General features: G+C 42.3%; 1 protein-coding gene across 11 annotated transcripts in view; it reads left to right on the top strand.

Moving 5' to 3' along the window:
• Positions 1-16,417, top strand: part of LOC140845159 (contactin-associated protein-like 5) — a 99,828-nt gene that overhangs the window by 56,403 nt on the left and 27,008 nt on the right. The window contains exons 3-7 of one of the 11 annotated variants that reach the window (XM_073218900.1): positions 3,448-4,241; positions 4,371-4,480; positions 5,420-6,235; positions 9,518-9,645; positions 9,730-9,992. In XM_073218900.1, coding sequence (XP_073075001.1) covers positions 3,448-3,608 — 161 coding nt within the window. In that variant the 3' untranslated portion in view covers positions 3,609-4,241; positions 4,371-4,480; positions 5,420-6,235; positions 9,518-9,645; positions 9,730-9,992. The other 10 variants (XM_073218901.1, XM_073218899.1, XM_073218907.1 and 7 more) reach the window with 10 other exon arrangements.

Here is a 16,417-nt window from a genome sequence, read left to right on the forward strand (position 1 = left end):
CTGCCATGCTCGTTCCCTTTCTGACTGAATGAATTATTGATGCTTGCTCACTGTTTTCATTCTCCCTCCCATACTAACCACGGCCTCAGTGTCTCCCCTTCCCAGGGAACAAGGGGCCAGGGCCGGGACTTCAGCCGCACACGAGGGGGTGTGGTGGGGGGCACTGCACCCGTTAGAGGTGGAGAATCAGACCATCGTGTCCGAACTTCTACACGCTCCCCTCCAGGACCTCCCCCCACCCCGTCTTCTCCTCCTCTCCGATTCCGGCGTCTCCTTCCTCTGACATGCCCACTGGCTCACTGACCTTTGAACCCCCATATGCTGACGTGGCTTCATCAGCTGGGCTGCGCTCAGGAGCTCCCCAAACTGCCCTTTCCCTCGGCCAGTGTCATCACCCCTCCGTCAGCACAGGGACTCCGCGCCTCACAGCCCTGTTCCTCTGGAGCCAGGAAAAGCCCGTGAGCTGCTGCTCCCTGGGCAGGCCGCCTCCGTTAGGGCACCTGTGCGGCACCTGCCTTTAGTTTTAGATACAAAGTTTTGTTCAACCAACCTACCAAGGTTCAAAATAAACAATCTGAGCCTCCCTTTGTAAGGATACCGACCTCACCCAGGGCAAAATGCAGGTGCGATCGGGCTGTTCCTTCTGCCATGCTCATGAGGGAACAGGGGCTGAGATTCTGGTTTAATTCTTATGGATTTCAGCATTGTCTCAGGATGTGACATAGACGGTCATGAATGACTCTGGGAAAAGTGTCACAGAGGCCACTGTAGGTGCTAGTCCTCCAGCCTTCACTCATTGATCCTGTGCCTGTGAGGGCCCGCTCTGTGCCAGTCAGGGTGTCTGCTGCACAGAGCCTAGGGCACAAATCCTGCCCTTGAGGAACACACAGAGTGGACAGGAAGCTTATCAGCATGATTAATCTGGCAATTGAAATAAGCACAGATGTGCCCAGACCTGGGGTGGATATGAGCTGGTGTAGTTAGATTTCACGGAAAGTGGTAGGTCGACTTGGAAGGACCAGAAGATGTAGCTAGCGGCTGAGCAGTGCAGGTAGGGGGCCACCACGTGCTGGGACGGGGACAGGTGGCATATCACAGAAACCACTCCTTCCCCTAAACACAAGTATGTCGGTGTGGTTCTTGCAGTGTTTGTGTGGGGAACCTACGGGGATGAGGTGGGACGAGGGCCCGGTCAGATCCAGATGACGATGCTCCTCGGACATGAGAGGACCGGTCAGCTCTGTCTGTGGCGAGTATTGGGGACACAGAACATAGTCTCAGACGTGAGACTGGCAGAGCCTTGTGGAAATGCATTCGGTGTATCTGTTCAACTCTGTGATTTTCAGCTGAAGGGAGAAGTTCAAAAGCTGCCGCAGGTAGAATATAGTTGCTGACGCTTCTCAGTATTCTTCCACCCGTGTTCTCGGCTCACGTGCGGTCAAGCTGGCTTCCCACATATTCCCAGCGTTTCAGGCAATTAACACTGGTGTTCTGGACTCCTAAGAAACTGCAAATATGCATTTACCTTGTAAAATTCCCTCGTTTCTGCTCTTGGTAAAGTCAATCATAAAACGGGTTTGGGCCAGCATAGCATGTAGCAGACAGCAGTTTAATATATAATTAAATACATTTAATAATATATGTATATTATATATATATTATACCTCCTAGATCATATTGTCACTTAAACATTCCCTGCCATTTACTGAAGTGTTCTTAGTCTTTCTTATACTGTATCTCATGTCTTCAAACCAACAACCCTCAAGGTTGGTCTTATTTCCTTTCCCAAGAAGAGGAAACTGAGGCTCTTAGATAGTAAGTGGCTTGAAGTCACACGACTTCAGTGGCAGATGCAGATCCTAGCAGAGGGCAAGGTGGCTCTCGCTGGGGGCATCGGAGGGGCTGCTCGGGCGGGGATGCGATCAGGGCATCCTGGGAGGCGGCCAGATCCCTGCTCTCGGGGGCTCCCAACTCACACCCCGGCCGCACGCACCTCCTGTCGCCGCGTCAGGCTGCTAGAGAGGCTCGGCCGGCTTCCAGCCTCCTGGTCACTGGTTATAGTTTATTCTGTTCTGACAAACCTGTACCTGAGGGCTTTGCTACCATACATCAGAGAGACCAAGAGACTGAGGAAAAGGAGCCGCAGGTGTGGTCAGAGTCCCGCGGCTCAGCGGGTGGAGGTAGGTGGAGGGATTAAAGAAGTAGATTGTGCGCACCAAAGACCCTTCCGAGGGTGCAGGGAAGCCTCAGCCCGACATGCGGCCCAGGTGTGCTGCAGACTGACTTCTCCTGGGGTTTCCATCCCAGCCAAAGAAATAAACAGGAAGAAAAAGAAAAAGAAATGAGAAACTTGTAATGAATAACAGTTCTGCAGTTAGCGATTGTTGGCAAAGGAACTTGTCTTGAAGGAATGATTCAACCTAAGGGAGCCCCTCAGCTGGCTGTTTCCACCATCCTGCCCCAGACCCACAGACTCCTGAGAGTCAGATAGAAAGCTGGTGGCAGCTCCAGCCTGGAGACAGCACAGGGCAGTGCGGGGCTGTGTGGCCAGTGCCAGCCATCCAGACATAGGGATGCAAGTGGGATGCAGGGACGGTGGAGGCGGCAGTTTGGAGGAGGCAGGGGGGTGGTCCAAAAGGTGCATCTTGGTGGTGACCCATCTGAAGGAGTTTTCTTATCCATGTAACTGGGTAGAAAATAAAGTAAAGTTCTCTTACTTAACAGTAGAACTTTTATTTATTCATAAGGAATGTAGACATTTGTACTTGATTTTTAGTAACTCTGTTCTTTGCCACCCACCATTAAGACTCTCTTGTGTAAAGAGATACGGCACAAAATAGGATGAGAAACTGGAATAGGTTTCAATTCTGGTCATTTGATCAACCAAAAAGGAAACCTATCATTCTTTTTCTTAAGGAGTAGTATATTTTTAGAGGATTTCTTTTTATTATTATATGGAATCCTGGAGCTTCAAACCACTCTTTAGCTCTTGATTGGACTTCTGTGCCACAGAGAAACTATTTAATAGCACTGAATCCATGAATGAACAATGGGCGAACTACTTCTGTTGCACATATTTTTACCTCTCCATCTTTTGGTGGGTCAGGTCTTGATCATTCTAGGATTAGCTGTGTGCACTTGGTTGTTAGCTGTTACCCATCTTTTATGATCTCATACAAAATGTTTACCCTAAATTTAAGCTGGACTTCTGTTGTAGATTGATTGCTCCCAGCCATCTGTGAGGAGTGAGAAATGCTGACTCCACTCCAAGGGTTACCTTTTCTCTTTGGTAAATACATGTCTAGTTCCAGGCCCTTGGCCTACACAAGGCCCTCCACCTCTTTCTGTGAGATTTGAGGCAGTTGCCTTTAGGAGGAGGATGGTGGATACACCCAAGGGTTTAGGGCTTTGCTCTTTCTAAACATAGGCTGTTCTTTGATCTTGCAGGTCTCCTTCCCTCAAAGCCTCTCCTTCTGAGATTCCCAGACGTGGTGCAGAGAGGATGCCTCTTCTTGGTAGTGTCTCAGGATGGGGCTGGGGTCTGGGATCCCAAGAGAAAGGCAAGGACCACTTCAGGGCACCAGGGCTCTATCTCTTATCGCAAATAATACAGAGCAGCCTGCACTGGTTTAACTCTATTATTCATGAATCTGTTGATGAGCTATTTCATGCTTACTGAGTTCTGGAAGTGCCTTTGCTCCAAGTCAGAAGTTATGAAGGATTTACTGGGCTTTGACTCCTCCAGCCCCCGAATCCCCACAGGCACCAGCAGTACAAGCAGAATGAGCACCTCGTGTCAGAGAGAAGGATGCTTGGCACATGGTGGGTCCTCGGGCATTATCTGCTGAGTGACTGAATGGCAGCATGAGCAGAGGGGACATTCCTGCCTGCCCATGCTCTCTGCCCGGCCATGGCCATATATGCCCAACACTTGCCAGCTGTAGTCTGCTCTTTTCTTCACAGACTCTTCACTTAAAGTGTATAGCCTGGGGCAACTTGCTCCTGACTTGTACACTAACGACCCCATAGCTGGGTTCCACATTGTTTTCAGGTAGAATGTTTTGAGGTACATCTGGCTGGAGAGAACAGAAAGCATCACCGCTCAAGAAAAGAAGGAACAATACAAAAATGGGCAAAAGAACTTGTGGCCAGAGGTTGAGAATTCAAGTCCACCACCTCACATCTTTATCATACAGAATTTCAGATGCAGTGAAACAGCTGACAGTTTGCCAGGGGTGCCAGTAAGGAGTGTTTTTTGTTTGTTATTCTGTGATGCCACCATTCTAGCATAGATTGGGACAATGCCTGCAATAAGCAGTTTGTTCCAGAAAACAAAATATGACTATGAAATACTCCTCTTGTGCTTATAGGAAACAATTGAAGATTAGACTGAGCCTCCCATCAGTTAGCTGTCAAGCTGTACAAATACACTACCTCTAAATTGTCTGTGGAATCACATCACATGGGTATTTGCAGAACTGTAAGTATCAGAAATAGATCAACTCAAAGTCAATATCAAGATCAAGAGTTTGCATTTAGATACTATATTTTATACAATGTTTTGATTTGGACTTTTAATGAACCCTGAGATAATATAATTCCACTTAAAAATGCCATGCCTTTGGCTTCTGTTTTAATCTGCCCCATTTATCTCTAAGTGCCCAGCATTACTCACCTAGCAGTAATGTTTGCTCAGATCCAAAGTAGATGAACCTCTGACCTCTTTGTCCACTCTGGAAGTTTGCTTACAGTTTTCAGCCTGGCCAACTAAATTTTGGTGTCTATATTGAATGATGTATAAGGGTAATACTTTTCCTGATTTTTTTTAATTTTAGGGTTTTTTTATTACAAAATTAGTATATTCTATTATATTCTTATTGGAATATAAATTTCCAATATTGGAAATAAAAATTTCCAATATTTCAGAAGTATTTAAACAAAAAAGTAGAAATTCCTCCTTCACCACTACTTTGTGACACCTTAACCTAGAAAGAGTAGTTGGCATGTAGGCTGTTTCCACATACAAATATCTTCCTATGCATATTCCATATTTGCTGATATGGAGCCTTTTACACTTTTTACCAAATGCAAGATCATATTAAACATATTATTCTGCAACTTGCCTTTTCCACGTAAATGGTGTTTTGGAGAGCTTTTACTTGGCATCATCAAATAAGCATGAAAATGAGTCCATCCTGCCCACTGTAGTGTCTGCAGAGCATTCCCTAGTGTGGTTATAACTTATTCTGCCAGTCCTGTATGGCATTCTACTTGTGGATGAATTTTCACGATTAGAGAAAATATTGCAATGAACACTTGAGTCTTGCTTTATATTTTATTCAACTTTGAAAATTGTTATTTATATTGTATACCTTCCTAGTATAGAACTGTAAAATCATCCATCTTTCTGTTTTGATAGTAGGGGCCACATTGCTGAAGGGACTTGGACATGACATAGCTCCCAGCGGAACCAGTTCTGGACTGGCTTTCCTGACTCTGTGGTGTGAAACGGTCCCCTCCTGAGGGGGGGCCTTGCTGAAAGGACATGCAGGGCACACTAGAGTCAGAACTCGGCCACCAGGGACACATCAGTGACGCCTCTTCTCCTTTTGCTCCAAACGTGCCGGGGCCCTCGGCCAGATGAGGACAGCGCCGACAAGCCCCTGGGAATGGTGCTCCTCCTCAGCCATTCCCACCGCGCCTCATGCTCCCGAGGGCCGTCAGCACTCTGGCTAAGTGTACACACAAGCCCCTGTGTCTCTGTGCTGTGTTTCAAAGTGTACAGACTTGGTCATTAAGACAAAAGAGATGGAGGAAGAGGAGGAGAAGAAATGGTTCTGTCTCTCTGACAAGTAGATCTTGTAGGATTTTAGTGAAAATAGCGTATGCATGTGTAACCAAACACAACTCTGGCTACTTCTGAGGCAGCACCCACATTTTCTGGATGTGAAATGCAGTTTACCCCCAAGTAATATTTAGTTATGTAATGGGATGATCAAATCCTGGACTTGTCACTTATGAAGCATTCAGCCTCTCTGGGTTCAAGTTTCTATTTTACTACAAAAAGGATATCCATCTCTGGGGAGTACGGGCTGAGTTAGCAGTAACTTGTGCAGCTCGCAGATGTGTCATGCATTTAGATCCCAGAATTTGCTAGTCATCATTTTTATTATCATTTTCTCTATTTTTATAGCATCCTAAATAAACTGCAAGAGGCAACATCGCCTTACAAAAGGTAATTTAAGAAAAGTACACACGTACATATATGTATATATAACCAAATAAATAAGGTAATTAGCACACCAGAGCAATCTATCATTCAGCCATCAAACTCTAGATGAAATAAGAAAAGAACCATGACAGCACCTCTCCCCCAAATGGGGCCCCCCTCTGACAGCTTCCCAGTAAAATCTAGATGTAATGGGTGGGCCTGCCCACAATAGAAGTAAACTGAGTGACTGTTGGTAAACGTGTAAGGGAAGAGTTTGTGGGTGCCCAGTCCTGTGCCCTCTGCCTTCAGCAAGACCCTGGCATGTTCTCAAGGTGCGAAGTCTGTGAAGTGTTTGCACTCGAGGAGGCGCATTCAAACAAAGGGAAGTGGAACAAGTTAACATGTGGGGAGTCAAACCTACAGCTGAAGACTCCCAGCCTGTCAGGAGGTGCCTCTGTTACATGGCACATTTTCTTATAGCTAAACCCCACTGCCACCACCCTGCCTCCAAACGACTGAGCCATCAGTGCCCTGAAGAGTCGGAGTCGTGCCTGTCACTCACAGACTGAGTTAAATACAGTCTTATTCTTAATGTGACCTTAAGAACGAACATGCATATGCAAAGTCCCCCTGATGCCTCGGCCACCTGTGTGGGCTGCACGGCCTTCACCTGCATTATGCTGGCTTGTGGGGTGCTGTTCCCATTGCACTTTTTAAAAGAAATTCAAATCCATTGCCAAAATTTAAAAGTGGAGAATTTTGCATTAATATTCCATCTGGCCTACTGGTCTCACATTCATAAACAGCACAATTATCTATTGCTAAAGGGTATCACTTCCTCCTTCAGGCAGAATACCTCCTCGCTACCCCTCTCCCCTGTCTCCTCTTTCAGTCGCCCTCTTTCCCCCGGCACTAAAGGCTGTGTGTCAGGTTCCATTTATCACCTAACAGACCTGGCTTTTCTCATTTTTATTAGTTGCCTGGTTCCTGTATGCATTTCAGTCTGTATCTGTTTCTATTGTATTAAATAACTTTGAAGAGCAGATTTTTTTCTCTTTTTTTTTTTGTTTCAGATAAAAAATACTTTTGGCAATGTCCCTTGCATTATCAAACTAAATATGAAGGCTTTTTTCTCATTATTTGGAAAAGATTTTAGTTCCTAGAGTGCTGTTTGTATATTCCAACTTTGACACAAGGGCATCAAACTGATAGACAAGATGCCAGAGTGTGTAAGGGGAGCAGGACTCAGCACTGATGGACACACCTCAGAATCCACTAGTTTCACCTTGGAAGTGAAAAATGGAGAGAAATAAAATCCTATAGCAATACAGAATTTCTTGAAGACAGAATATTGGTTTGGTCTTTATTCTACTTTGGCAACTCAGAATTTGCTTTGAAATCTCTGAGAAGATATTGGAAAGTGAAGACTCAAATTTTGTTCTGTGTCTATGTGACACTCATAGTTGTACTTTAAAATAGAAACAAAAGTCTTATTTCAGATACTTTAAAGGACCTCTTAATTCAAGCACTCAAATTATAGATGATAGTACATTTATTTACATTTTTGGTTAATAGACCTATAGGGGTATATGTGCAGGTGAATATTTGATCTATTTATAACCAAGATGATTGCTAAGTTTTTTTCCCCAAATCTCATGAGCTGGATGCCAAATCTTAACATTTAAATTCCCACCATGCTCCTTGTAGTATGTGATCTGTAATACAGAGCCATAGCTGGGCACCTGGAAAAATGGGACAACTTGCCTGACCCTGCACAGTGGGTCCGGGGCACAGATGAGAACTAAGAGGAACGTTCCCGCTACCATCTCCAAACAGTTACCGCAGTTCAGACGCCAGGCTAGGTGGCTGTGTCCTCTAATTTAATCCTCTCTCTAACTCTGTCCTATAGACAATATCCCCACTCTCAAACAGGGAACACTGGGGAATCTCAGAAATAAAGTAATTTGCCCAAGCCAGGAGCTGGGGACCAACAATCCAGAAAAATTTCTGTGCTTCTATAATTGTCCTTAAAACACTTCATCACACTACGTGGTTCTTGCCATTAATAATTTGGGATAGTATTTTCCTTACCTCTAAATGCAGGTTTGTAAACAATCTGTAAATGATAATGAAATATAGTGTCGATTTTGAGTGTTTTTGAGCATTTTATTGACATCTTGGTGACTGTAGAGAGTCAATAACAATCTGCTCTTTTTTGCTCTTGTCATAAAATCATTACCTCGTGCACTGTGCCCTGTGCAGGGGGCATGGAGGTGGTCTCCCAGGTCCCCTGTACAGTCAGGGTACCCTGTCCTGTGCCTCACTGAGGCTCTGGGGGCTGGAGGACATGCATGTGGTTCTCAGACCACCTCATCTAGTTCAGCTAAGCTCAGATGAACATGTGTTCCCGGAACTCGTGTTAATTCAGGCATAGAAGAGATACCGAGTATGTGACTAGGTGTTACCTGGAATCTCTGAGCCTTGGGTTCCTCATTTTTGAATGGAAGTAAAGGCACCCACTGCATAGGGGTGTTGTGTGGGAAAAAATATATACTTATCGTCAGTGTATTTCTGTCTCAAAATAGTTATTCCTTCAACCCCAGTTTCTTACCTATCTTCTGTTCCTCAATTAAACAGTGTACCATGACCCCCAAAACACAAGTTAGAGGGAAAGAGCAATAGCTTGACCTTGTTCATTTTTAACTTTCTTGCCAAAGGATGACTCACCAGTTCCTTATTTGCATGACTAACACAAACAGAGCTTGAGTTCTTAACTGCCAAGATCTCTAGAACAGAACAAAAGGAGAGACTACCAACCCTTAACTCTAAAGATTTGCTCTTTCCTAGAGTTAAAAGGTGATAAGAAACACCCTAGGCTGATGAAAGCCTGTTGGCAGGGGCCCGAAACAAGCCCTTGGAGGGATTTCGAGTGGGATTTCATGAAGCCACTTTCAAGGCAGTTATAGAGATCGCTGGTCTCTGTGGAAAGGCAGGCGTTGGATACTGGCCGCCAGCCCTGCCCAGGCCGGGTGGGGGGTCGCTCCTAGCTTCCCCAGGAAGCCCAAGCTCTGAATGTCCACATCTTCGGACAGACTTGGGAATGCTGCAGAATCTCCGTGACTTTGGAAGCCGGCTGTGGGTCTTCTAATAGGCATCCCAGCCTTCCACACACACTCCTGAGATGAGAGGCCCTCTGTCACTGCCTCTCTGATGCAATACACCTCAATTGCTTTTGAAAAGATGAGTCTTGGTAAGGAATCCTTACATTATTCACCTGTTCTCTTTTTTCTGAACTTTGTTTTGCAGGACAAATGATACTGGCTTGCTTTCCTTCAGAGACCACTTGCCCGTCACTCAGATAGTTATCATGGGTACCAACAGATCAAACTCAGAAGCTGCTTGGAGAATCGGTCCCTTGCGTTGCTATGGTGACCGTGAGTACTAAAGTGAAAGAAGCTTTCTGTCTGCACTGCATAAGCACAAGCGGTTTTTATCACCCCATCCCTTTTTCCCTGCAGAGTCCTCTAGTCTTGAAATCTACCTGCATGCCCAGTGTCTTGCTGCGCCCCATTGTGCCACAGTGAACCGTGCTGAATGACGTTTTCATTCGCAAGACACTTCTGGAAAGCAGTATCATTTTCTACAGAAGCCTCTTACCTCCACTTCCCTACCTTCCATGCGGAAATGAGTGTTGATATTTCCTTCTTTTTTAAAACCACAGCTTTATCTGGAGTTTTCCTAGAAAACCTCGGCATTAAAGACTTCATCCGACTTGAAATAAGCTGTAAGTGCCCTCATTTATGAATTTTATGTAACTGGCCAACAGTGCATATAACTTCTCTCTGCCATCAACAACTAATGCCTGTTTGAGCTGGCAAATGAATCTCCCTGGAATCTGTGGAATTAGAATGGTAATTTCTGGCTCTGCTAATGCTTTCTGTGTTGTTATTTCCCATCAGTATGTAGTTAGCCATTCTGATTTCAAACAAGTGTATTGCCAAATTCCTGTAGACACTTATTCAGCCTCCTTTATCTGAGCCGTCGGTATTTTCTATCTGTGACTTTGAGCATCCACATCACAGAACTTTTCCATTGCTGTTCCCATGGATTCTATTCTGTGATGCATTCAATTCATATTTTGGGTCGACTTCTTTATGGAATTTGCTTTGAAAGTCATTTCCTGACTTATTTCTCACTACCAGGGCCATGTAACTACCCAGTCAGAATCCCCATTGTTTGTCCCCAACTTCACCGGAACGGTGTTGCCTCTAATGAATTTGATGCCAGGACGTGAATCATTTTTAATATCCTATCTATCTATGCAAGTTATACTAAGGAATAATCATCAAGTTAAATGAAAAAATAATAGAAATACACGTGGTGAAACGTTCTATTATTGAACTTTTATATGTAATCATGTCAATAAAAAAATGTTAGTACAGGAAAACAAAGACAGTATAATAAAATACTTTTTAATTACATTAACTGATTTTTTTACAGAGGGAGAAACATTACCTACATATTGATTTGTTCAAGTAACAGTTACAGCATTTTAATTTCTGTTCCTTAGTCTTCACTTCTGCAATTTGTGAATGATTTTATCAAAATTGACTTTCCTCTCATGTTCATGTTCAAAGAGAGTATAATCAGGTTTGTCAATGTGTTCTTATTAGGATATTATTATTAAGTTTAAATCAGTTTGTTAATTTTAAATTTAAAATAACTTTTCACTTTATGCACCAGGTATATAAATTTTAGGAAAAATTTTAAACATGATGATTTTGGTAGAGATTCATAGAAATTCCATTTTACAATAAATTATAGAAATTGCAACACTTCCCATGAATATTTTTCAGTATTAATCTGGCTACTTTCAAATGTCCCTGCAATAAAAAACAAACAAAACCAAATATTTTCAGTGGAAAATTCATCATAAATTATTATTCTTTTAGCTAAAACTTCATGGACTTCCTAAGGGTGTAGAAGCACTTGAGCTCTCTTTGGGAGCAATTTGTGTCCACAGCCCCTGTGGTACTATATATCCATCCATTTCAACAGTAGATTAAACAATCATAGCACAGTAAATTGTAACAATGAAAAATCAGACTTGAGTTTTTACTCTTTAAAACAAACATATGAGCTGCATATTCTGGTGTATATGGAGTTCTCTGTATTAACTTCCCTCTTCAATAGAATATATATTAAGTGACAAGCAATAAAATGTACTATTTGTAGCTTATAAATACATTATTAAAATTAATACCAACATCAGCATTTGTTAGAATTAGACCAACAAAGGTTTTTGTGATGGAGGAATGTTTTATTACTGACATTGTTTAGAATTACTGGTACATGGTCATAATAACAAACAGATCTACTCTGTGTTGCCTTTTTTCCAATTCTCTGCATACACTGTACCCCTTATTTCTTACACACAGCGTGGATGCCCCCAGCATCTTGCCCTCATTATATCCATGACCATAAAGGTTCCTGCTCACCGTTAGGGATTTAATTTATCTGTGTCTGAATGTTTACTATAGTTTGGCTAAGGCAATTGGCCATATTACAATAATGATGTGACTGCGTGAAATACCCTTGAAGCATAAGTAATGTCTTAGCAGGAGAAACTCAGAAATTTGAGAACTCCATAAAAAGACCAAAGTGCTGGCTGGGGGAGATGGCTGAGGTGTTTGTACCAGTCTCTTGCTAATCACCAAGGGGCTAAGTGTTTCTTTTGCTGCTACAGCACAATACATACAAGGAAGGAGGTCTCTTTAATTGGGAGTTTTAACCTCCTTTTCCTCCAACCATTTAGAGAATTAATGGGAGGAAGTTCTTGTGGCTTTCGTGTGGAGTAAGATCCCTCATACCTAACTTGGCAGGGCTCTGAAAATGTGGTGCTGAGTACCAACCATTTCCTAACACGGATATAACAAACTCAATGTAAATTTAATAAAAATCAAGCCCCAAGGCCTTTTGATTCATTACAGCAGATGCAAATATCATGGCATATTATCACAGGTAATGAGTGATGATTTAGTGTTAATTACATTTCAATGTCCAATTTGTTTGTACTTTCTGGTACAACATTTTGTCCTTTCGGTTGTACAAAAACGTTTGAAATGCAGGTGGTATTGAATGTGATGAAATTTTAAGTCTATTGATAAAATTACACTTTTTCACCAGATCAGAAAACATATGCTTTCAAAATAGGAAGATTTTATGTAAAAATTTTTTAAATATAAAGGCTCATATTTTCTGAAGTATTTTATTTTGTTATTATTATTTAAAAGAAAAAAAAAACTTAGAGGGGAGTTCGCATTTCATATTAACTGCTACACTTATCCTATTCCTTTCCTGCAGATGGAATTTTTACCCTGAAGGGTTCATAGTGAGATACCTGTACAAATTAGCTACTTAGAAAGGAAATGGCCTTTAAACAGATGTAACTTAGGCTAGGTTTTTCTCCCATCCCCAAGAAATGTTCCTCTATAACTTTCTGAGCAGAATCTTCCAAAATTGATATATCCAAATTGTTGGACAGGGAAAAGGAATTTTCACAAAATTTTCAAACTAGTTTCTTCTGGGTCATTTCCAACTAAGACATTTCAATTTTCTAGCCTTGAGATGAGCCTACATTCTATGAAAAGCAAGATATTTCACTAGGTCCTCAAGTCATAGCAGATGTGTTTCAAATGAGACTGAGAAATAAAAGTCATTTTGACAATTATTTCACAATGGCTGTGACATAGAAGTAGATATTTAGGAGTGGACGACAGGGAGCAGAAGGAAATGGCTGTTGAGAGTCAGGATGGCCTTGGAAAGAGCCTATTATTTACAACCCACTGTGGATTCAAATTTCTGTCCCTCAAATTCTAATTGTTAGCAAATTCTTCATCCCTTCAGTGCTTATTTGTGCAGAATGGCCAGTCAGATGTATTTGGCTGCAATTAAAAGAAAACTTTCAGATTGATAGACTGAAGGATGGGAATTCACTCATTCTACAGAATGTGACTAAATCCAAAATTGGTGCAACACTTGATTTCTGGTTGGATTCAGCAGTTTAATGTTTCTACTTTATTTCTCTCCTTGCTCTGACTCCTAGATATCTACTTTGGTCTAACACTAGCTCTCCCTCAAAACAGAGCTGTGTTTCAGCTGATAAAAAAATCATCTCTTTGGCAGCTGTCCCAGCAATAGACCAATACCTCTGGCCATGAAAGTAAAGGTTACGGTTTTTCTCTGCTAGGGTCCATGCTTATGCCTGGTCAGGGAGAGGGGCAGCTTTCCTTAAAGCCTGCAGGAGGGGAAAATAATCTTCCATCCAAATTCTTGGCTGATATACTGTAATAAAATACAGGTTAACAAGAGTCAAAGAAACAGAAGTTTATTAACACATAGAACTTGCATATACATGGGAGATACCCAGATAAAAATGACTAACTCAAAGAGATGGCCTGGAACTCCAGCTTAGATAGCATCTTCAACAGAGAATAATACATTTATGGAGAAAAGTAATAGGAAAAAGGAAAGCAGTTTTGGGTTTCCAGTGTCAGAGATAAAGGCTAGTCACTGAGATTCTGTATGTCGATTCCTCTGTGCTGTCTTCAGGCCGACACCGTCGAAGCTGTCTTCAGGTGATTAACTTCTGCCTTCTTCACAGGGAGCAGGAGAGGGACATCTCTGGAAGTGTATGTCCTGCTGTTAGACAAATAAGGGGAGGGGAGGGCAGGGGACTTTCCTTGTCTCTGCATCTTCTCAATTGCCTTCAGTCAAAATTATCCTTATGCTAAAGTGACATATATTGGGGTAGCATATTCTGCTAGCCATATATATATATATGGATGTATGTATAATGAATGTATATGAGATAGAGATTAAGAACAGAATTCTCATTTTCAGTGGTAATCATATCAAGAATATTACCAAATGCAATGTTAATGTGCAGTATAATCCTCAGGTCCTCATAGAATAGTAGACATAATACTAATAATAACATTTATACTAAATTATTGAGTGTTTACTCTGATTAGACACTGTACTAAATGCTTTACATTCATAATTTCATTTCATTTTCAAACAATCCTATCTACAATCATCAAGATATTATACTCTAGTTTTCATTGTCAACTCATAGTCCAATATGCAGATGACAGCATGAGCCCAGGGAGGGAAAGCAATACACCCAGAGTCACACAGCTAGTAAAACTGAGGATGCAGAACTCGAACTGCCTCTCTGTTCCTTAGAGTAACCCCCACCTGCTTTGCAAAACTACCTTAAGAACCAAGAAAGTTAGAACTTAAAATAGAATTATTTCCCTCCATGTTTCAAGGTATAGAACATTCAGGAAGTCCTTGAGATTTTTAAGCAGAAGTATGTGTGCTTTTCATCTAGAGATAGGAATCACAGCTGCCATCAGACCCTTGAAGAGTCCATGTATCCAAAAAAGCTTAATGATATTTCACTTAGTTCTTACTTATCATTTGACTGACAAATACATGGGAAGTCAGAGAGGTTAAGTGACTGCAGTAAGGCCTTGCAACTTTCTTATTCCATAAATGGTCTCTGAGCTGTCTCACATGCTGAATATGGGGTAGGAGTTAGGGACGGAGAGATGGAGTCAAATTTCAAGGAAGGAAGAACATTATTTGGAGCCTGTCCTTAGAAGGCTTCTTCACATCTTCCAGAAATAGGTGGAAGATGCTATGCTGTGGTCATGGCAATTTCCTCTACCTAACACATCCCTTCTTTGTCAGTCTTCTCAAAAGTGCACCATGAGCCCATTTTCTCCTCCATCTCTGCATTCTTGGTGCCTGTCACAGGGCCTGGCTCATCAAAAGCCCACTGAAAGGCTAAGGTGCCCTCAGCTGTGTCTTGAGTCCTGAAGGAGTAAAGAATGAGAGAAGATCTTTTCCAGACAGTTGGGGGAAGGAAAGGCCAGAGGGTAGATTTACAAAAGAGCTGATTCTGCCACAGCACAGAGTTCAGCTTCCCCATCCAGGGCTGTTGGGTTGTGTCCATCCCGCTAGCAAATGGGAGCTAGCTTATATTTGTCCCATCCATAAAGTCACTAGTCAAGCTGGACATAATATCCATTTCCTTAACATTTTTTTTTCGCTCAGTTCTTTCTAATCACCTGAAATTATATATTCTAGGTTTAACTGCCCAGAGAGATTACACGTATTTTGGGGATGAAGGTTCTGTCACAAAAAAAGTGGATTTAATGGTGAGCTCCAGAGACACAGCACCTGGGCTGTAGCAACTTAGCAGCTGTCTGTGACTCACTTCCTCTGTGAAATATTACCTGTCTCAGAAGATTATAGTAAGACTTAAGTGACTTGAATAATGAAACATTCTTAGCAGAGTGCTAGCTTGTTTTAAGCACTCAATAAACATTAGTTTATCTTTGCATTTCGCTGATTCTACCCCAGCCTTAGGAAGAATGGGCTGAGCAAAGTAGGTCTTTAATAGTGACTTGAATAAAGTTAAATAGTAATAATTTTAAAATATTTTCCAAGAAACCTGTATCTTGGTATAAAACTAAAAATAATTCACAAAAAATTGCAAAATTGCATTTGGTATGTGCAGTGTAACATTTTAATGAATGAACCTTTGATCTGATGAGTGCTTCCTGTGTGCAAGGCCTGGTGCTAGGTTCTGGGTGTCCAGTAGATGAGGTGTCCTCTAGAGTTTACAGACTAGCTGGGCAGACAGACCACAAACAGATCATTACACAACAAGGGGATAATGTTTGAGCAGCGATGAGCACAGACAGGCGACCTAGCATGGAGGTGGGGGTAGCAGGGGGCCGTGGGCACAGTGGGGCAGAAAGCCCTCCACAAAGACGTGCTGTCTGCAGAGAACGTGACATCTACAAGACCAGCCTTGCAGAGAGGCTTTTGGCAAAACCTTTAGCTTCCCTCCCCTCCATTTCTCACCGACCTTTGCCTGTGTTCAACAGAGAGAAGTAAATTTAGGTTCCAGTCATCCTCACGAAAGTGTTTATTTGATCTCAAGATGTGCAGGGCTGCAAGACGGCATCAGTGACCCGGATAAGAAACAGGAAGTGGCTCAAAGAGCCAACTTCACTCTTATTTAATCTTTTAATTGCTGAGCTCGATTCATTCTTTAAATTCTGTTTCCTTTAGTGAGTGGGTTTATGATCCAAGGCCAATGTACCTGGGCTGGTGAACCGTGCCACCACG

The sequence above is a fragment of the Manis javanica genome, chromosome 12 (assembly GCF_040802235.1).
Source record: "Manis javanica isolate MJ-LG chromosome 12, MJ_LKY, whole genome shotgun sequence".
Taxonomy (NCBI): Eukaryota; Metazoa; Chordata; class Mammalia; order Pholidota; family Manidae; genus Manis; species Manis javanica.